This window comes from Gorilla gorilla, chromosome 7, assembly GCF_029281585.2.
Source record: "Gorilla gorilla gorilla isolate KB3781 chromosome 7, NHGRI_mGorGor1-v2.1_pri, whole genome shotgun sequence".
Taxonomy (NCBI): Eukaryota; Metazoa; Chordata; class Mammalia; order Primates; family Hominidae; genus Gorilla; species Gorilla gorilla.
This window is the reverse complement of record NC_073231.2, coordinates 34,758,882-34,781,736: the sequence shown is the minus strand read 5'-3', so window position 1 is coordinate 34,781,736 and position 22,855 is coordinate 34,758,882. Positions and strand designations below refer to the sequence as shown.

Here is a 22,855-nt window from a genome sequence, read left to right as displayed (position 1 = left end):
TTTGAGGCTAAGATCCGGCACAGCGAATTCCTTTTCCCAGGCCTAGGCTGGTGAAAGGCTATCTAATGGCTTTCTAAGCAGAGTGTGGAAACATAGCTGCTTTGGTAAGGAAGGGGCAGTTCATGACCCCATCCACACCAGTGGCCTGGCCAGGACTAGTTTGCGATTCTGTTCCTGTTCTTTTAAAAAAAGGGTTCCAGCTTCTTGGCACTGTGGGTGTCTGGTACCCCAGGCCCTCTGTTCACCCTACTGAGGAGATGGGCCTACAGCCTTTAGCAAGGAGCCTCCGAGCTGGGACCAGCAGCCCTGTCTCTTCCATTAGCTTTCTAAAGTGGAAGGGCAGCCGCAAACACAGGTGCATTGAGCAACACTTTGCCCACCTGGCAGCATATTCCAGGTCCTATGCCAAGGAAAACATGAAAAAAAAAAAAATGGGTGTGGTGGCTCACGCCCGTAATGCTAGCACTTTGGGAGGTCAAGGTGGGCGGATCACCTAAGGTCAGGAGTTCAAGACCAGCCTGACCAACATGGAGAAACCTCATCTCTACTAAAAATACAAAATTAGCTGGGCGTGGGCATGCATGCCTGTAATCCCAGCTGCTTGGGAGGCTGAGGCAGGAGAATCGCTTGAACCAGGAGGGGGGAGGTTGCTGTAAGCTGAGATTGCGCCACTGCACTCCAGTCTGGGCAATGAATGAAACTCAATCTCAAAACAAACAAAAAACAAAACAAAACACCCAAAAGGGCAAGCGCAGTTTGTCTTTAACGGCATCCATCACTGGCCATGTTAGTTTTTGGACACAGGCAAGAGATGCCCGCCTCCCACTGCTCTTCCTTTCACATGGAGGCGGCATGGTCTCCCCATGACCACCATGAGCAGCCCAGAAGTGCTGCTGGGAGTGGAGAAGGTGAGGCCTGTGGGGCCAGGTGAGGCGATGCCCTCCCGCAGGGTGGCAGAGGAGGACTTACTGAGATCTCCAAAGCTTAATGATGAAGCAAGAGCCATTGGCTGAAATGGAGGTGCAGGGGGGGTCTGGGAGGCAGCACTGCACAACGCAGGGCTCTGAAGGGACTGGTGGAAAGCTCCTGCCTCATCTTGTTTTACAGGTGTGGGCACCAGCTGAAGTCTGGGGATTCTCAATGACCTTGGTCACAGAGCCCAGTGGGGTCAGAATCCAGGATGAGGCCCCACGAGATCCCCTAACTTGATTCTAAAAGCAGGGATGTCTAGAAATTGGGTCCTAGAGAAATCCGACACAGCACCCCGACCTTGTCCCTGGTCCGAGCACAAGGTGGCCTGGGAATCTCCTCCTCCCCATGGGCCTCCTCACGAGCGGTTCTTTCCTCGCTGGCCTGAGTCAGGAAACGCAGGCTTAGGACACACCGGAGCTTCTGCCTGCACCACGACTCCGTCAGGCTGCCTGTGCATTGGGTCTCTTCTGGCGACCATGCCAGATATGACCAGAGATCAGATGACCAGCTAGAGCAGGGTCCCCAGTATCAGGGAGAGGCAAAGTTGCTGTCCTCAGGGCCACCAGCAGGTACCAAAGCTCATTTAAGGCAGGGCTGGGGTCACTCCCAACACTCATTGCAATTACAGGGACAAGGGTCAGAAACTTTTCCCATGCAGGGAGGCTAGAAAACACTCCTCTGGGAAATTAGAAGTGTGTTCAGAACAAAAGAAGGAGGGCAAGAGTGGGGAAGATGGGGGTGAGGTAGGGGCGGGCAGGGAAGGGGACAGAAGAGTCCAGGGGAGGAGAGGGAGGGCAGAGGTGGGGAGAAGAAAGAACTCTATACCTACCCACGGCTCACGGCCTGGTGCATCTGAATCCACTTGCTCACTAAGCAAAGAGCAGAGTTGGAGCTGCCTTCCTGAGATAGGTGGGAAAGGACGGGGCGGGGACACAGAGCCCCCATGGCAGGTGGGGGGCTGGACACCTAAACACACAGTAGAGGGTGATGGGTCTGTGTGCACTGGGTCAGTGTGGAGCGCAGTGGTGTGACTGGTGCGGCCTGGGTGTGGGTTGGGGCGCTGAGCCCCGACGAGGCCAAGACATGACGGTGTTTCACAGGAGACACAGGAAGGGGAGGGCTGCCCGGGGAGGAGAGCCGCACAGTGGATGGCATGGTTCTGCTTTCGGTGCAGGTGACTGCGAGAAGGAAGCCCTGCCCCAGCCTCTCTGACCAGCTCTCGCACACAGCCCTCACGTTCTCACTCGCACAGGTGCCTGCAGGGTTGGGGACGAGCGTGCAGCCCGTCTTCAGGCTCTCGTCACCCTGGTCGAGGCGCACTCCAGAGTGACATGAAGGCGGGTTCCGAGCTGTGGGGTCCAGGGGAGGCTGTGCTCAGCTGAGGGGTGAGGACGCCAGTGATGCAATAGGTGGCTGCTCCTCACAGTGGATGTGGTGGCGGGTGGCGGACACAGACCCCTGAATTCATTGCTCTTGTGTCTCAGGCTAGGACACTACGTGCTTGCCAAGTGGGGGGCTCTTCTCACCGCATCCACAGACACCCACGGCTGCCTCCTCTTCCAGCCTGAGAGGCTCCACTGCGCCCAGCTTCCAGCAGAGGGCAGTGCCCCCCTGGCCAAGTCTGAACGGCTCATCCAGGTTCCCGCACCACAGCCGGGCAGAGCGGCAGGGCTCATGGTGCACAGCAGAGTTCGGGCAGCCGGCCCGGTTGGGGGGAACAAGCTGCTCTGCGCTCATCACTGTGGGGGGGTAATGAGGAGAGGGTTCTCTCTTAGCCCCATTCGGGCTGCTTGTTCTGCTGGGCTTTTGGCCCCAGGTCACTCCTGCCCATCCCATAAGGGCTGCTTTACAATTCTTCTTAACCGGGAAACCTACAGTTCCCTCCAGACTGCCTGCGTCAAGGTCCTCTCCAAACAGTTCAGCAGGCTAGTTTAGGGCTCCTCATTAGAATAATGTGACAAGGGCTGGCCTTCCATGCAAGGCAGCGGCCCCTCACATTTCTTCATGCCATGTGCAGAAAACGTATGTGTACACAAACACACACCCTCTCTCTCTCCTCCCATAGTTCTCTCTCTCAAATGTGCACACTCACAGTCTTGCACACAATTCCAGGGGCTTCTCAAGACCCTGTGAGAAGCTTTAACACAATATACTTAACCAAACTGACCCTGACATTTAGTCTGCGTCAGAGACCGCGCTAAGCACTTCACACAGCATGTGACATCTAAGGCAACGTGGACGACCCTGGAAATCTTCTCCACTAGAACTGAACAATAGTGGTAAATTATTACCATGTTACAGTTCACTACCCAGGGCCACACTGTTTGGGATTCTACCATCCCTCTTCTTCAGGAATGCTCTGAAAATGCAGTGCCCCTGCATGGCTAACACTGTAAGCCTCCAGCACTCAGCATGGTGACAGATTGGACAACAGGAGAGCACCAAGATACCCAGAAAAAGAAGCAACTCAGAGTAAAAATCAAATGGAATGCTAGAGAAAGCGGTACCCACCCATAAAAATAATTTCCATCCTCTTCCATTTATAGATGAGAAAATGAAGGGCCAGAGGATTAAATACAGACAGAATTTATGTTCCTAATACTGATGCCAAGGACAGGAAGACCTTGACTAGTCTCAGGAGGACGCCCTGTCTGAAGTACCAACCCTTCTGCAGTGGTGAGTGACTGGCACAGGGTAAAACTCTACAGTAATGATTTGCATTGCGCTATCCCCTTTCTAGGGGCTGAATCCCACTATCATACTTGCCCTTAGAAAGAGTCACGAGAAGTGCTTAGCAGGTGACCGGCTCAATTAATAGTCACCACTGAAAGCAAATACTCTCTGGTTGGACTGTTTTCTTCTCTGGGGAATGAAGGGGTAAGCCTAGACCAGTGGTTCTCAGGTTCCTGGACCATCGGCATCACCTGGGAACTTGTCAGAAATGCCAAAACTCTGGAAGAGGCATCCAATAAACGACACTGTAACCAGCCCCCCAGGTGATCACCAGGCACATGGTCAAGTCTGAGAGATGCTGCTTTTAATTAAGGTTTCGAAAAGTATGGCTGGAAGAACACTGGTCTAGAAATGCTCTAATGTCAAGGACATTAGAGAGAAATGCACAATTTGGTCCCTTCAGCAGTTTCTTGATACATGTGGGCACAGTAACGGCTCCAAGAAGTTCCAAAATAAACCTGTTTGACTTGATCTAGACCTGTGCTGCCCAAGTTTATCTGACTGCAGGATCTCTGGATTATGGAACAGCTGTGAATCCCTGTGGGTGTTGAGAAACGCTGGTCTGGAAGGTCCCTTCCAGTGGTAGCATTTGGTGGATCTAAGAGGCTGGGCTGTGCCATTTGCATGCTTCGAGCTGGAAGACAGACCACCAAACCGGCTAGTGCTCTGATGTCTCATGTACATGGAGCAGCTACAGATTTTCTCTCACCTTCCCTAGTGCAGATGCTGTACCTGAATGCAGGTTTCCCCTGCACCACATTCAGAAGTCAGCTATCCCTCTTTGAACAAAATAGTTAATAACAGTAGCTTGGGCAGGGCGCCGTGGCTCATGCCTGTAATCCCAGCACTTTGGGAGGCTGAGGCGGGTAGATTGAGGTCAAGAGATAGAGACCATCCTGGCTAATATGGTGAAACCCCATCTCTACTAAAAATACAAAAAATTAGCTGTGTGTGGTGGTGTGCGCCTGTAGTCCCAGCTACTCAGGAGGCTGAGGCAGGAGGATTGCATGAACCTGGGAGGTGGAGGTTGCAGTGAGCTGAGATGGCGCCACTGCATGCCAGCCTGGTGACAGAGGGAGACTTCCTCAACAAAAGACAAAACAAAACAAAACCCACAGTAGCTTGAACAAGTTGTTTTATGTAAATGACAAGAATGTTATCTCAAACTAATGGGTTAATGTTTTGAAGGCATGGATATTCTCAGGCAGGTTTCCATGACTCTCCCTAGAATGGAGCGCTGAAGTTCGCTGTGGGGCTCATTCCCAACACTGAGCAACTGCAGGGAACCACTCACACAGTGACTACCTACCATCAGCTCTGCCCTACTCGCTCCAGACCTCAGGATCCACTTTTGGGTAGCATCACCAAATAAAGCACGTTAGGCCATTACAGCAAGCTCTGTCAGAGACTGCCAGGCTGAAGAGAGGCTGCCAAGCCCAGCATAATCTGGTCCAAGAAACTCCAAACTCATCGAATAGGCTGGAAGGATGATGTGCAATACAAAAAGATTGTCTTCCTTACAGCGCTGATTGCAAGATTCTTTTAAACAGTAACCCTCACCTCCATTTCTAAAAAAGCACTCACCAAAACTGGAAGAACACTTTTTAGGAATTTCGCTGCTGCATGAAATGAGGCCCTCTTGTAAAGGAACCGCTCCTCTTCTCCCTGCCCCCCAGAATCGGCAGCCTATACTCTTTCTCAGCAGACTCAGGCATGAAAACGCCATCAGCATTCTTCACTACCTGTCTGGCACCTAATACTCCTTGCCTAGGGCAATTAAGTCGCTATGATCTAGGCAGAATGCCAAGATTTGTATGACTCGGTCCTTGGTTAAGGCTGCCATCTCACCTGCCCCAACAGCTGGAAAAGAGGTGAGCAAGAAAGTCCTAGCTGGAGGAGGCCATGCTCCCCGCTGGCCTTGTGCTCTTGCCGGATCTTCCAGTCACGATGGCAGGTGCTACTGAGGTCCGAGCCCAGGCAGGGACAAGGTCTAGACCACAAGGACAAGGTCGTAGGACTGTGAGTACATCCTGGTAAGCCTGATCAAAGCTGGGTTTAATGAAACAAAAGCCTCCAGGGAGAATTTTCTCTCCTGGGCTCTTAGACTCTTTTCCTGTCTGTCCTAAGCACAAGCTAGGCTCTGCTTCCAAACAGGCATGTGAAATGTGCCCAGACATCTCAGAAGTTCACTTGAGATGCCACTTGGGTTAAAAGCACCCAAGCGTGTAACACCCTGTGTCAGATTAAGTCCACAGTGGTTGCTTGTCATCCATATTTAATTCTGTCAGTCTGTTAATTTTTAACTATGTTTGCTATCAAGGGCCATTAGAGGTCCCCAGGAGCTGAGCTCAGTGAAGCGCATAGAACTTCGTGGCAGAACGCACAAAGCTTGAAGTTGGGGTGTCCCACTTTCCCATCCTGTCGCTGGGTCTGGCCTTCCCCACCGGCAGCACAAATCCTGAATAAAACATGATTCCATTTGGAGTTGATTTTCCTTTACCCCTACTGTCACAATTGGTTTTCTTCACAGAAAAGTTCACTCTCCCCTTTTATGAAGGCTACATTTTATAATTCCAAAGTTTCTCTGTGGCCTTGGTTTTGTTTCCAAAGCAGTTAGAGTTCACATACTTTCCGGACGGCATCTGGGTGCCTATGCCTACAGAAGAAAAAAACCTTGGGTGCACACCCAGCTGACCCAACCAGACAGCCTCCTCTCGGTATCCGCCACAGCCACGGACCATTCTCACCCCGGCTCTGGTGTTTCTCTTCTTTACCAAAGCAAAAAGCCCAGGCCCTTAGGTTTCTCTTATCAGGGTGCTGGTCAGGAGTCCCTGTGTTCTAAGTGCTTCTCAAGCTTACAGGGAGGGCTCAGGAGCCTCTGGGCCACACCAGATCGAATCCTGACAAAGGGAAGGCATTGGAAGAACTATTTTAATCATAACTATGACTTTAAGCTGAACATCTTACTGTTTTCTGCAAAATAAACCCATGGAGATGTTCATTCTTCCCATTTATAGATGAGGAAACTGAGGCTCCGTGCAGTTAAAAACCAACTTGCCTAGGATCCCAAATTTAGCAGAGTGAGTAGAAACTGTCATTAAAATCAGGTTTGTTTGATTTAAAAAACTGAGTCCCAGTTAGGTGCCAGGCGCTCAGCAGCACCCGACTGTGACAGTTGGGCCACGCGGTTGTTAATCCCAGGGAAGAGCCGAGCGCAGACGGCACTTCCAGGTGCGACTTGTTGGGACTCAGGGTTGGGCTCTTACTACTATTAAGGACAGGGGAGAAGGCGCGTAGGATCTGGGGAGTTTAACCTTCCGCAAAGGACAACATGGAACACACTTAGAAACCTGGAAAACAGTGTACCAAATGGAGAGTAATGGAGTAATGGAGAGTAATGCTGCCCCCAGTCAGGAGGAGGCCCACGTTGAGATGTTCTGGCAATCCTGAATAATACTGTGATTTCTACGGAAGTCTCCTTGGCGTGAGTGACCCTGGCCAAAGCCACACAGCCATACACTAGGGGACTGCCTCTGGTTTCTGAACAGCATTTCCTCCTAAAACTGCCCAACATGGAGAGGCCTGGGCCTCAGTAGCAGCAGCAGTTCTGGACAAAAGAACATGTCTCCCTAACACCCTGGACGGATGGTTTTGGAGGACTGCTTCTAAAGAGGGTGAAGGACAAAATGCTGATGTCTCTCTCACTGCAAATGACGGAAGAGGTGGAGAGGGTCACCAGGGAGAGAGCATCTGCCTGGCCGGGGGCAGATTCTTGGGTTTCACGGCAGAACTGTGAAGAGAACAATATCCCCAAGTACAAGATGTAACTCCATTGCCTGGAAATGAGGCTGAGGAGAATCCTAGCAGAAGGACTGTGGGAAGAAAGTGCCAGAAAGTCCAGGGAGGAATGGGCTGGGTGACCTGTGATTCTTTCTCCAGTTTCTCCGATAGGAAAGTGAGATATGGCTGCAGCTGGAAAGGTCAGGGACAGTGGGTTTGTGTAAAGTAACTCGTGAGGGCAAGGGCCATTCCGTCTCTGGGATTTCAGCTGCCCAGCCCCCTCCACCCCGGATGTATTTCCTGTCAGAAGGGTGTTCCGGTGGCCGTGTCCAGCCTGGTTTGGGGAGGCCCTCTTTTGGATAAGCTCTCCCAGTGCTGGCATAAGCTGTGAAGATCACACTGCCAGGAGCAGGGCAGGTGCTGTCAATCGGTGCTGTGGGTGGTGCTGTCACTGCAATGCCTCATCTTACTCCCGTCATTCATTCATGCTTGCCAGTCTTCCATTTGGCTCCAGCCGTGAGGTCTCTAGCAGCCCCCGTTAGTGTCATCCACATGTGCTGGCCATCCTGTGTCTTAACTGTCACGGCCTTGTGGGTAGCTTAGGCTTAGTCCTGGGCTTCCTTCTCCTTATTGAAAATTCAAGTGCCCCTTAAAAGATCCTTGGGAAGGGCTACCTTTAAAGCAAACATGAAGCCCTTCTAATATGCCGGGCATTCTCTTAAGTGTTTATGTGAAAGATTATTGGCCCTTTTCCTGAAGCCCAGAGAGGTTAAGAAACTTGCTCAATTGAGGTCGCACAGCGTGTAAATGGCAGAGCTCCTGTCTGGCCAGGGAGTTCCAGAGCCTGTCCTTTCCACCCTACATTCTTGCCATGAGCTTAGAAAGGAAATGAAGCCCCGCAGAGCTCTGCTGAAAGGCGCAGCTCAGAGCACAGGCCCTGCATCAGGAGGCAGGCATAGAAATTGCCCCCAGGCTGGCCGGGCTCGGTGGCTCACGCTTGTAATCCCAGCACTTTGGGAGGCCGAGGCGGGCAGATCACAAGGTCATGAGATCGAGACCATCCTGGCTAACACAGTGAAACCCCGTCTCTACTAAAAATACAAAAAATGAGCCAGGCGTGGTGGCAGGCGCCTGTAGTCCCAGCTACTTGGGAGGCTGAGGCAGGAGAATGGCGTGAACCCGGGAGGCGGAGCTTGCAGTGAGCCGAGATCACAGCACTGCACTCCAGCCTGGGCGACAGAGCGAGACTCTGCCTCAAAAAAAAAAAAAAAAAAAAAAAGAAAGAAAGAAAGAAAGAAATCGCCCCCAGGAAGGGCCTGGGAAAGGAAAGGAGACCCAGCCCACTCTCACAGGAGGCTGGCGCTGTGAGCATGAGGCCTGGCCTCCCCGTCCGCCCCTCCTCCTGTGAGAGCTAAGCCAGGTGCTCCTAGAAAGCCTCACCAAACAGGAAACCAGGCCAGGCTGGCACTATCAGGAGATGGAGCGCTCAAGGGGTGGCTTCTCCTCACAGTCTGACCTTCACAGAGCTGCAGGTTGAGAGGAAAAGGTAAATGTCAGAGGATTAACAATTTCATTTATGTCTGAAAACAATGGAAGGCCTTGGGCAGAACAGCCCCAAAGGCAAGCTCTGCAGTCCTTCAAAGCTGTGGTTTTCCGGATAGCCACAGCCACAGCTCTGGAGCAGACAGTATATACCTTAGGAATCCCAGGCCTCAAGGACAAGGCAGTCTGGGGTCAGGGGTCAAGTGCTAAAGTGACCTGAGATTCACAGAAGCAAGCACTGGGAATCTCCGGACTCCTGCCTTACTTTTGGGAGGCAGGACTGCCAGGTGAGGGGTTGAAGCCATGTCCCTGGGGCCCCAGACATGACTCTGTTCACAGGTTTCCCTGTGGGACCAACCACCCTCACAGCACTGGCCACTGTACAGGAGGTGGAAGCCAAAACCATCAGAGTCCTTGCCTTGTGAGCCTCCCATGCGCCTGGAGGGGATCCACAGCTGTCTCGCTGCTGGGCGACTCCTAAGGAGCTGTGTGCGCACTGAGGTCCATACGCAGCACTGCCCTCGAGACACCCCCCAACACTCTATGTATTCAAAACATACCCGACACCAAAGCAGAAGTCCTTGTGTCTTTTGCCTCAGTTATTTCCTACAGGGCATAGTGATGCAGATGCTTAATACGATTTGCTTTTTTTAAAATCTAGTTTTTGGAAGTCCCACCCTGCTGATGAGCAACTGCTCAGATACAGGGGTGGTGGGGACAGCCCTGCAATTCAGGTAGTCCACCCACTATTCCCAGGCCCATCTACTCCTCTGTGAGCTCCCTTCCTGGTTAGCCTATGTCTCTCTTCCCATGGTCCACTTCTGTATTTATTTTGGGTTTAACCTTTAAAATTTTTCCAGTGTGTCACAGAGCCATCCCAAGGGACACGCATGCCTTGTCCTCAGGCAGTCTGTGTTATAATTTTAAAACCTTTGGTTTATGTCCAGGTAAGCTGTACAGCAGCCCTATTAGAAATCCGATAGAACTGCTGTTACTCTGGACAAATGAGGCCTCTGAAAAGGAATCAGGTAACCAGGACTTTCTCTCTCAGTCCTACTTACCTACAGAAGCTTCTGGCCCCACACTGTGACTCTGCCTGAAGTACAGGGTGTATGGTGTTGTGTTTCGAGAATGTGGTAAGGACAGTATACTTTAACGACTTTCTCTCTGCCCATCACAACAAGACTGAAAGCAGAACATGAGCTCAAACCTAAGAGGCGGAAGTGTGTGAATGTGAGGTGACAGAACAGCTGTGTGCTCTCTTCAGTGCATAAGCTTTTTGAAAGCAACAGATGAAAGTTTCCTCTCCTAATTAACACATTTCAAATACCAATGATCTTGAAAGTAAACTGGGTGATCACTTTTAAAAATGTTAATGATCTTCTTAGAAATCCGATGTCTGCTGCACAGGGTCGCTCTTTGATCTCTAAACATTAAGTCAGTACTGAGGCTTTCAGTCCTATTACCTTATCCAATAATTTCTAAAACATGGGATCTGATGGCAAATAAGTATCCTTACTTTAGAGCTGGGAAATCTGAAGGGGTACCAGACCACAGCTGAAGCCGGGGCAGAGCTAGAAATGTGACTCAACTTCTTTTCAATGACACTTTGTCTCCTGGTCTTCCTTCCTGTGGATCCCGGTGGGCAGACTGCACACTGCACCCACATGTTTCACAGGGGCTCCCCTAGCTAGACGCAGCATCCCTGCTGAAGTGAGGTCTCCTGGTGGATGAGACGCTTCCAACATGCAGCTCTTGGTGGCTCTTCCGGGAGCCCAGGGAGAGACAAGCAGCAGCAGTGTGGCCTCGGCTCCAGGACCTGGCCTCTCCAGGAAGCTCGTTCTGAGTCCTTCTATGTAAAATAGACTTGGTGTCACAGGCCCAATTCTCCCAAAACCTCAGTCAGAGAGTAACACCTTTGCTCCAAAATTGCATCACCATGAAAACAAAACGCTGCAGTCTACTTGAGTTCATTTTTGCTCTGATTAAAATTTTTATTGAAATCTCTCAAAGGTCGTCAAGAAATAGTTTTTGTGAAAGGGGGGAAAATAGCTAACAAACAAATTCAACATGGGAGCTCCCTCTGCTGGTCTGCAGTAGGTTGGTATGTTACAAACACATTCCCAGAGACAAATCTAATTTGCTGGAGAAGTGGACAAAAGACAGGTGTGTTGGGCTTTGCCTCAGGAGAGAAACACTAGAAGAAAAAAAAAATCCATGTCTCAAAATAGAGCATAACATTGCTAAGAAAAACAAAATTATTTAAAGCCTCTCCAAAGACATTATAAGATTTCCAAAACAAAGACTGAATTCTCCAATATGGGGAGATGCCCCGTAGAGGCTCCAGTCTGCTCTGCCTCCAGTTACTAAAGATTCTCTTGGGCCCTTTGGGTGAGGGTTAAGTGCTGATTCCCTTTGCTTTGCCTCCAAGTCTCTTCTTACAGGCTTCCCATCTACTTAGAGAAGAAAGATCCAAGGAGTCACTGGAGTGAGGCCTTTCCAAAATTCCATTAAAGAATAAGTCTGTGGTGAGCCAGCACCTCGGAGTGGAAAGAGCCAGGCCTGGGAGGCAGGTGACCTGGGTCTAGTCATGGTAGAGCCCCTTCAGATTGCGGGTAACTCCCTCCATCTTCTCAGGCCTGTTTCCTCATCTGTAAAATGGGTCAGACCAGCTGATCTGTAAAGCCTCTACTAGTTCATTCTGATTCTCATACTGGACAAATACATTTAAATAACCGTATTTGTTCATAGAGTCCATGACTGCACTGGGAATGACTCCAAACAAGAAGTGGCGTTGAAAACTGATACCAGAGGAGAGTCCCACCAAATCTGGGACCGATGTGGCAGAGCTAAGTGGATTCCAGTTTGGGAAAGTCTCAAGATCAAGGAAGAACTCCCAGGGGAGGTTGCCACCATGGGCAATGCATCCCATTAAGTCAAATGGCTGAGTCCATCTAATCTTGGCACTGTCTCTCCCCATCCTTCCTTACAATGGCATATGCTTTCTAATCTCTTGAGACTCTTTAGGCCCTTCTCTTACCATACCGTATCTCCAGAATTACTTCTGATTTGACCCATTACATGCATGAAGAATGAGCAGATGTCATGGCCAAAAGCCACTATTCCCAGTACTTTCTGGCTGTTGTCAACTCTTGATTATCCAGGGTAAGGGTGAAAGGCTTTGTTGCTGACTAACCAAAGCCATGGCTATTCAGAAGACTATGCAAACCACTGTTTCATGGTATTTATTAACATTTGCCTTAATTGCCACATGATCTGTACCCGGCAGTCTAGCAAGAGGAGACACCATCCAGAGCAGGGGTGGGAGGTGGCAAGCAAAAGGGGCTCTTAGTTGCCCCATGTCATCCACATATTTATCCGCAGCCTGCTACAAAGATCCTAATGACTCAGCAGAAGACACTCATAGGTTTACATTTTATCCCGACCCCGTTACCTGCCAGTTGTGAGGGTTCCCAAGCACTGACATGGAAAAAGGAAGAAAAAGCAGCAGGGGAAGGAGAAGCCAAAGGCACAGGTAATCCTGGCTCCTTTATTTTCTGTGCCATGTACTCTCAACCACCACCACCACCTACATTTTTTTCTTCACTACTTGTACTACTTTCTCCCTTCTTCTCCCAACATAGAGGGCAATCATTACTGGGGCTCAGGCACCAAGGGCAGGCCAGGAAGCCGGGTCATCAATGCACGCACAACGTGTTGGTAACTCAGAATTAAAAGATGTTCAGCCAACAACAATCTCGACCCCATGACTTTCAAGAACCCTCGCTGGGGGCTGCTTCTAGGTGGTCTTTATCAAGACAGGGAATTCTGTACAACATAAAAGAGTTTTAAGTCAGAAGGAGGTTTTCTGGGAAGCTGTTTATTTCACCCAGCCTTGTAAACAAACACTGAGCAAAACAGGCAAACGAAAACTCTGCCTGTCCAGCCTAATAATTTTTAAAAATTTAAAATGTAAAGGCTGAATTACACATGCAGAAAGACAAATGAAACCTACGTACGTACTTTCTATTTGTTACTGGTCATCAATCTTTGCAGGCCAAAGAATGAGTGGTGATCTCCAAAGGTGAATCTTTACACTGATTACTACCACTTGCACTAAAAGCGAAGCTAAGAGAAATATTTTCTCCAAGGGGAGAGGAAGTGTTAGTATGTAGACAGTAATCTTTGCGGAGAAACAGGAAGTTTGTTTATAAAAATCAGGCTATTTTTAACTAAGAAAGAAAGCTGGTCAGAATAGAGATCTCTACCTTGACCTGTAATTCCATCTTAGACACTATCTTGTATCTCCTTTTCTACAGGGTTTCCTGAAAATGGAGAGAAGGAACCCTTAATCTTTCCTGTAACATATTTAAGAAAGTACAGCCTTCCCCCCTGGAAGCTTTCCCTTTGGTCAGAGATTCTTCTCACCGTACACGAGAGTGGAAAACTCTCAACACACAGAAACACGCACAGACGCACATATCCCCTTCTCCTAGCACACACCTTCCTCTGCAGCCCTTCCACACAAGGCACACACGTATACACTCTGGTGATGCCCTCTAGCTAGCTGGGAGCCAGGTGGATAAACCTGCCCCGGTCTCTCATGTGCGATATGAGGTGAGATCATTAAGGAAGAGAGAGGTGTCATTTGGGGCAAACATCAGGCAGTGGGTGATATCATTGCTGTCAGACGATCCTCGTAAGTCCTGAAGGAGTGTCAGCTTGATTTAGAGGGGATCATTAATCTCTTGAAGGTGGATCTGTTAGCTGGATAGGTGTTAGTTGTATGGTGTGCTCTCGGGAACCAAGTTTGAAAGGACTGGTGGTGAAGTGAGTGAAGTCCTGGCCGATGGGTATCAATTACCTGGGCATGCAGTGAAGCGGGATAGGTGAAAGCAGGAGGAGGTAGAGCAGGCGCTAACTCCGCTGGGTACAGAGGGTACGGGGCCCACACTTCAGGGCTACTGGGGTAAAGTGCAGGCACTGTGAGCTCATCTGCAAGAAAAGAATAAGGCGAGAGTTAGTGGTTACCATACAGCTAGTTTCAAATCAGAAAACAAAACACCCAACAACCCCGAGCCCCAATCACTGTCGGAAGTCAAATTACTCTCATTCTTTTAACAACCTGTTGTTTGTTGGCTTTGGTCCCACAAATGCTAAGTAAGGGAACGAAAAATATAACACAGGAAAAGCAACAAGCATCTGCTGCCTGTCTGGCCTGCTGAGATCTCAGGCCTGGACTCCGCCTTGAACACTCTGATGGTCTTTCCGACTGTAGCTGGGGAACCCAAAACAGTGGGAATTTCCTGCACAAAACAGAAAATGTGGCCCTCTGAGGAAAAGGGAGAGAAAGAACCAATGAAAGATATCCCATGAGAACCCACTGCAGAGCCTTTGGGAAAACCATGGCTTAACGGCAGGGCCTCAACAGACCAGAACTGGAAGACTTTTCTGTTTATTGGCATAATTACTACTGACAAGTCAGTCATGATCATCAAGCATTTTCCATGTAGCCCTCAGAAGTACAGGGCCAAATACTGTGACCACAGGGCATTTAAGATCTTAAAAATTCAGATAATTGAAGTGAAAAACCTTGAGAATCCTGATTAAAATTACACTCCACAAAGATGTAAACAGGAACATTTCCAGTTGCTCTTTACAGACTAACTTTTAGGGGAAAAAAGTGAGTCATATTGCCAAGTGCCTGGTCTAAGTGTTCCTCAGGCAGCTCCAATTCCACCCAGGTCAGGCTGCAGTTGGCCAGATTGAAGGGCAAGTGCCTGGGCCTCCCATGTATCAGGAAGCAATCCATTAAAAGTAACAGCAAACACATGAGGGAGCTTCTCAGGAAAGGCAAAAATAACATCAGTCAATAGCAAGGAATCTGGGCCCTGTGAAGCAGCAATCTCAATATGTGCTTTTATCACCTGTCAAAATCTGAAATCAAGTGTGCCAAGGACGCTATCCAGGACTAACACGGGAGTCAGCAAAAGGTGATTTGATAAAAGTCATTAGTAACTCTGCCATTCAGTACTTTCCCTGAGTCTACAGTGCATGTGATCCAAGGTCAACAGAGTCACTTTATTCCTTCCTACCATCTAAGGAGCCATTCCAGGCCCAGTGTCTCTGCATCCTTCCCATCCCCCGAAACTCTTCAATACAAAAAGGGGGCTAGCAACAGAAAACTGCTTTGCTCGGTGTGATGTGGGACTGCTCTATGGCGAAACCAGAAAGTAGCAGAACCTGTGTGAGGCTTCCCCACAGCCAGCTTGCATGGCACAAGCTTCTCTCAGGATGGTAGGGAGTCAAGAGCTGACTGCTGATGATACGTTCAGAGGGCAGTTTGTACCCATTTTCAGATATGATGGGACCCCAACAATGTGGTTTAACATACTGTTGCTGGTTGGCCTTCCCGACTCCCTTCTCCTCTCAACAAGGCAGTAAAAACTACCTCCTCAGGACTTGGTGATAGAAAGACAGACTGCCTGTGCATCTAGGTGGGAGAAATAAGCCCCTAAGAGTGGACTGATCATTATTATTTAGGGTGAAAGCAACAACACCAGAGTCCTTAAAATGATCAGGTCCACAGCATCTACTGTGTTCTAGGGTGTGTAGGTGCCTGTAGCCCAAGGCTTAGGGACCACCCTCAGAGGGGCTGGGAGGAGCTTAATAGATCCCTGTGCTTCCTGTTGTGATGACACCATGTGATTTCCAGAGTAACTCACGTGGGAGCCCAGCTAGTGGAAACTAACTGCTACCAGAACCAATGCCTTGAATTTTAAACAAACAACCATTCTCAGGAATGCCAAACTATTATTGTTGTTTAGCGACCAGGCTATTTTAAGACATTCTGAGTCTTTTAAATCCTCAGTACACTGTGGCCCATGCTTGTCTGTTCCCACTGTGATAGCAGAAGACCGTAAAACTGATACATACAACTGATTCCAAACGGCAGAGCCCTCAGGGGGAACGTGTTTGGCCTGCAGCCTGTCAGTGGTCCTTCCTTATCTTCCTGGCTAACTGGGGTGGGGTGGGTAGAGGTGGTTACCTGATCAGTAGGTCCTTCCTTTAGAAACTTTTAAAAATGAAACGAGTATGTCCTTTAAGATATCTGATCCTAAAGAGATAAGCAACAGAGATAAGCTGGAATCAGATTTCAGTGTCAGCCTGACTGCTGGAATTTATGTTTCCCAGACTTTTCTCTGTTTTTATCCTGAAGCATTACTTCCCATTAGTTCTTTACTGATGCTTAGAGACAATTCACCATTGATATTTGCACAAAACCCAGCCCAGCAGAAAAGAGGATTTGCTCTGAAATCCCCTAAACTCAAAATTGCTGAGTAATAGTAACGTAGTAGTGAGGCAGAAGCCTAAAAGAGATAAAGGTGAACTTACACTTGATAAATCCCTTGATACATCTTATCATCTCCGTCTCCCTTCTCCCATCATGAAGGAATGTGGAATTACCATAAACATCAAAAGATACGTGGTCTGACCAGGTCAGGATCGCACCTGAAGCAGTCCTCACCAACACCTAACCTTCCAGTATGAGCCTGAGCACTCCTAACACACACATACACTCCTTTGATGGAAATGGGTATTAAAGCAGAATAAGCTTTTTGCGTTTGTTTGCTTTTTCATTGCTTGAGAAAATTACAAAAGCTAGAGAGACTGGTTTTCCACAGCACAAGCCCTTCACAAGGACTCCCCACTGAAGGAGCAGGCAAGGCCCTGATGGGTTTCACCTTCCTGAGTCACTGCCCATCCTGCTCAAACTTTACAGGATGGAAGGCTGAAAAAAGAAGACAAAGATTGCTGCCCAAGGCCCACTGGGATGAATTGGAGTTTAGGGAGGGGGTGAGATTCCTCTTGACAAAAGAGGCTCTTGACCACCCAGAGTGAGCCAGGCCCCAGTAAGCAGAAAGAGGGCAGATCAAGAGGCCAGGGCTTTTATGTCTGGGCCTAATCCATCCCTCCTGAGAGGCAGGGCAAATCCTTTCCCATTGCACCAATCTGGCTACATCTTTTCTTTTTTGCACCTTCTGAGGATAATGTTGTTGAGGGCTCACAATATACATCTGAATAGGCTTTTTTTCTTAGCATGAGAATATGCAACCAGAAGAGCTCAAATTGGATTCTGAAAAACAAGGACTGGAAACTTCCAACTCCACCCTGTAATCCCTTTGAAATGAAAGAACTGCAGAGCGTCTGATGAAGGTTTAAGCCTACAGAGCTTGGGAAGATCATCTTCTGCCTTTTTGTTTTAGATGAGGAAACAGATGCAGAAAGGTGAAGCTTACAGTCTACGGTCGCATTGAAAGAGAGATAAACATGAATGACTCTTAGAAACAACTGAGAGATGGAAGAACAAGGAGAATCTTTAATGGACTTAAGTATGGCCATGTATCTCTGAGTTTAGTTGGTAACACAAGGTTTAAGAACTTTTTTGCCTCCTGAAAACATCTATTTGGAAATATTCCATAGCAACTTCATGCTCGACATACTCAAAACTAAACATGCTCCCTCAATGACCTGTCCTCGTTGGCTCCAGATTTCAGCAAGATGCTACCTTCCACTCAGCTGCCCAAGCCACAGACCTGGTGGTCACCCCATCCTCCCTCTCATTCATTCTTTCATCAAGGTCCTGGTGAATCTATCCCACGATCCAGTTTGATCTTCACCAACACTACTGGATTACTGAAAAGGCCTCCTAAAAGCCCTCCCGGCTTCCACACTCAAGTCAAGACAACTTTAAAAATACACAGTTTGGCTGCGTGCAGTGGCTCACACCTGTAATCCCAGTGCTCTGGGTGGCAGAAGCAGGAGGAAGAAGATCGCGTGGACCCAGGATTTGAGACAAGTTTGGGCAACATAGCGAGACCCCGTATCTTAAAAAAATATATATCAGCCAGGCCTGGTGGTGCATGCCTTTAGTTCCAACTACTCGGGAGGCTAAGGTGGGAGGTTCACTCGAACCTAGGACTTATTTGAGGTTGCAGTGCGCTGTGACTGTGCCACTACACTTCTAGCCAGGGCAACAGAGTAAGACCCTGTCTCTTAATTCAGTCATGTCACTCCCACTTAAAACCCTTCTATGACTTCCTCTTGCTCTGTGGATACTGCCCAAACTCCATGTAATGGCCTATAAGACCCCAAAAATGATCTGGCCCTCATCCTCCTCTCCAGCCCTGATTCTCATCTGGTTCTCCCTCATGGTCTGGGATCAGTCACTTCCATTGCATGACTATGCCTGCCTCTCTCCCACACACTGCTCCCTCTGCCAGAGGCACTCTTCTCCCCCTCCTCTTGCCTGGCTTAACTCTTACTCATCAGTTACTTACTCCTTCCACCCAGCTTAACTCCTCAGTGTGCTCTGCTTAGATGCCTCTTCTGGGGGCAGGGAGGGGCCTGGTCTCGCACTGCTAGTCTAGAAGACTACTTTCTCTGTGCTCCACCACATCCTGCACCTCCCCAGTCACAGCAGTTACCTCCTGGACGGCAAGCTCACTCTTATTCTTGCTCACCAGTGTCTACCACCATATTATAAGACAATATCAAGAAATCAACCATTTGGGCCAGATGCAGTGGTTTACGCCTGTAATCCCAGCAATTTGGGAGGCGGAGGTGGGTGGATCACTTGAGGTCTGGAGTTCGAGACCAGCTTGGCCAACATGGGAAAACCCTGTCTCTACTAAAAATACAAAACTTAGCTGAGTGTGGTGGTGCACACCTATAATCCCAGCTAATTGGGAGGCTGAGGCACAAGAATTGCTTGAACCTGGGAGGTGCAGATTGCAGTGAGCCAAGATCGCACCACTGCACTCCAGCCTGGGTGACAGAGCGAGACTCTGTCTCAAAAAAAAAGAAAAGATTAAAAAAAAAAAAGATTAAAAAAATCAACCATTTGCTTTATACTTGAGAAAATGAATGATGAAAAAATATACTTCCATCCTGCCTTCAGGTGAAGAAATAGCCAGACTGAGGATTAATTCTGGGTGGGAGAGAAATATGCACATAAAGGCACCAAGATCTATCTAAGGTCTCACAGATAACTTAAAATGTCTGAACTGAGACCAGAACTCAAGTCTCTTGTCTCATAGTTTGGGGTCCCTTCTATACACCATCCTTTCCTCCCTGGGGTGGGTGATGCCCCCACTGCTGCTGGTGATGACAAGGCCCCTGGAAAGCAGGTGGTCTTTATGTCTGGCTTTTAGCATACTCAACTTGCTCTAAGAAACTCAGGGACAGAGTCTTCCAGGAGAGCTTGCCTCGTAGATGAAGAATTTGGCCAGGAAAAACAGCAGCCATGACACAGAAAATCCAAACATGATGAAAAATTCCATTTTTAATAGGAATAATATAAATTTTGAAACAAGAAAAATAAATCAAGGATTCTGTTAGCAATCAACTCCCACTCACATACCTCAGCAAGTAGTTGATCCATGCCTGTTAAGTAAGCCCTTCAAAAATCAGCCATACAAGGCCCATTCTTTTAAGGACTAGCCTATTCAGACATGCTCTTCCGCTATCAGGACTAAGAATGTAGCCCACGCCAGCTCCCGTGGTGCAGGGCAGTGCACACTAGCTCCTGTGATAGGGTGAATGGCATTTCCCCAAATCAAAATCCACCTGCAACCCCAGTACATAACTGTTTTTGGAAACAGGGTCTTTGCAGATCGATTTAGGAATCTTGAGACAAAGACAGGGACTGGAATGGTATGTCTACAGGCAGAGGAATGCCTCAGAGCCTCCAGAGGATCCAACACTGCTGACACCGTGATTTCAGATTTCTGTCCATTGAAGCCACTCAGTTTCTGGTAATCTGTTGTGGCAGCCCTAGGGAACTAATACAGTTCCCATAGAATGTCAAACCCATTCACTGTCTTCCCAAGAAGACAAATGTAGATGAAGATGTTTATGAAAGAAGCTAATGAAAAGATTGTTGCCGGGCGCGGTGCCTCATGCCTGTAATCCCAGCACTTTGGGAGGCCGAAGCGGGTGGATTACTTGAGGTCAGGAGTTCAAGATCAGCCTGGCCCACATGGTGAGAACCCCGTCTCTACTAAAGATACAAAAATTAGCCGGGTGTAATGGTGGGTGCCTGTAGTCCCAGCTACTTGGGAGGCTGAGGCAGGAGAACTGCTTGAACCTGGGAGGCAGAGGCTGCAGTGTGCCAAGATCGCACCACTGCACTCCAGCCTGGGCGACAGAGCGAGATTCTGTCTCCAAAAGAAAAAAAGATTGGGTGAATAGCTCAAAGGAGGTGTTTTCCACCACCCAGCACTAATTACCATGGCGATTTTTGTGTTCTGTACAGGGAACCAACTGTACTACGTGCTGCAGTCATGAGGAGAAATCAAGTCTTGGCTTGGCTCTCCACTATTTCTGTTTTCTCTCTATCATGGACCTTGGTCATTTCCATTGCTTCAACTACTCATTCTATTTAGGATGACTCATAAACCTATAGCATTGATTTCTACTCCAACGTAAACACCCTAAACTCATCAAACTCAACTCATGGAGAAGTGAACTTACTGTCACTCATAAACCAATTCCTCTTCTTACCTCCAACACTTTCCTTTATCCCTTTTACTCAGGCTAGAAGCCTCCATCACTTCCCATGTCCAAACAATTGCTAAGTCCTAGTAACAATAAAGATGACAAAGATAACTACAGTGATGATAGCAGTAATAACAACAGTAGGAGCTCGTGTTTACTGACCACATTCTGTGCACCAATCATCCTCATGGGAGACATTAGCAGGAGCCCCTTTTACCTTATGAGAAAGCTGAGACACAGCAAGGTTAAATATCCAGCCCAACGACTCTCACAGAGCCAGGATGTGAATCAATCAAGATCATGAGTCCAGACCCTTCACTTCTGCACTTCACTGCCTCTCTCCATGTTCATTAGCTCCACCTACTGATGATAAAGACATATTCTCTATGTCTTTCTCATTCCCATCCCTACTTCTATTACCCAAATGCGGGTTCTTAGCCAGACTGACTTTAACTTCCACTGTCTCCCCACTCCACTATTTCTCTGATACAAACTGCAGAAGCAACAAGTTTTCTGCAAAAAAGCAAGCAGACCCCAAAATAAATATGCCAAGGAAATTCCAAAAGCAAGCTGGTCATGATTCAACTGGCCCAGAGTCACTTCTCCATTTAATGATTTTCTGCCGTTCTGACCAGTCACTGCTTTGACGGTTGTCTTCTTCCTTTACTGCCCACTTCTTCGAGGCTAAGAAATCATGCGATGCAATCCAGAATTTTAAAAGGATCTGCTTTCTAATCAGAGTTGAAGGGAACCCTGAGCATGAGTGGGAAGAAAACTGTTCCTCTGGGAACTTAAGCCACTACTATTACCTACTCTTACTCATCACATGGGGACATTTTCATTCCTCCTCCTTCCTATGACCTGCAGCTGCTGGGATGAGGCTTACCCAGAGTTTCCCCAGGAAAGTCTATTCCCTGGCATTAGCAGAATATTCCAAGTGTCTGCCAGCCTCTCTGCGAGCCTGGATTTTGACAACTGCAATCAAGTCTGGATGTTTAACAGGAGCTGTATTTTCAAAACGTAATGGTTTTACGTCTATGAACAACGTAAGAAAATCTGCTCAGTCCCACTCTGCTAGAGACCTGGGTAAGCTTCATGAGAGCAGCATACTGTTCTGTTAGATTCACTACCGTGCCCGCCACAAAGGAGGTCCACAAAGGAGAAAGAGTAGAAAAGGAAGGAAAATAAATTTCTTCTAACATAAAAAAAGTGTTTCAGGAAGTATATCTTCAGGGCAACTTGAATCTATGATTCAGGTGGAAATTAATTTTTTAAAAATAAAAAATTTATAAACAAACAGAAATAGTGTTTTAGTATAACTTTCATTTGTCACTCACCTCTTCTGGCATACATCTGTTATTTGGTGAGGGAGGAAAGGGAGCAAGGGAGAAGGATGGTTATGACAGCAAGGGGAGGCAGAGGTGTCTTTTTAATGAAATTGAAATTGCTGCTTGGGTACATCTCTATCTAGTCCATAAAAAGAGATGATCTCGCCAGGCGCGGTGGCTCACGCTTGTAGTCCCAGCACTTTGGGAGGCCGAGGTGGGCGGATCACCTGAGGTTGGGAGTTCGAGACCAATCTGGCCAACATGGAGAAACCCCGTCTCTACTAAAACTACAAAATTAGCTGGGCGTGGTGGCACATGCCTATAATCCTAGCTACTAGGGAGGCTGAGGCAGGAGAATCGCTTGAACCTGGGAGGCGGAGGTTGCGGTGAGCCGAGATCGTGCCATTGCACTCCAGCCTGGGCAACAAGAGTGAAACTCCGTCTCAAAAAAAAAAAAAAAAAAAGAGATGATCTCTTATTGAACTATAAGGTCCCTGAGTGCAGGACCTGTGTCTGTTGTGCTTACTGCTGTATCTCCAGTACCTAGCATAGCACATGTTACATAGCAGACATTCATTCATTCATTATTTATTGATTTATTTTAGAGACAAGGTCTCACTATGTTGCCCAGGCTGGAGTGCAGCAGCTGTTCACAGGTGTGATCATCAATGTGCACTACAACTTCAACTCCTGAGCCCATGCTATCCTCTCTCCTCAGCCTTCCAGATAACCTTGCCAAGCTTTCAGAAACGAACATTTTTAAGGATCTCAATACACCTAACTGTGCTGTTTGAATGTATAATCCCCAAAGTAGCAACATTTGTACCAAATTTTAATGTAACAACACTGAGAATCATCCTTAAAAACAGAACAGGGCACATGCTTGTAACCCCAGCTACTACAGAGGCTGAGGTGGGAGGATCACCTGAAGCCAGGAGTTC

General features: G+C 48.1%; 1 protein-coding gene across 9 annotated transcripts in view; it reads right to left on the bottom strand.

The window, feature by feature from the left end:
* Positions 1–22,855, bottom strand: part of RBPMS (RNA binding protein, mRNA processing factor) — a 186,189-nt gene that overhangs the window by 12,139 nt on the left and 151,195 nt on the right. For 4 of the 9 annotated variants that reach the window (XR_010134954.1, XR_010134953.1, XM_063709186.1 and 1 more), the window contains exon 6: positions 13,892–14,022. Coding sequence is in view for 4 of the 9 variants with exons in the window: in XM_063709186.1 (XP_063565256.1) it covers positions 13,892–14,022 (131 nt within the window). In the remaining 5 variants the exon portion in view is untranslated. Of the gene's footprint in view, positions 1–1,801; positions 14,023–22,855 lie in introns of those variants that run through there. The other 5 variants (XM_063709187.1, XM_055348354.2, XR_010134952.1 and 2 more) reach the window with 3 other exon arrangements.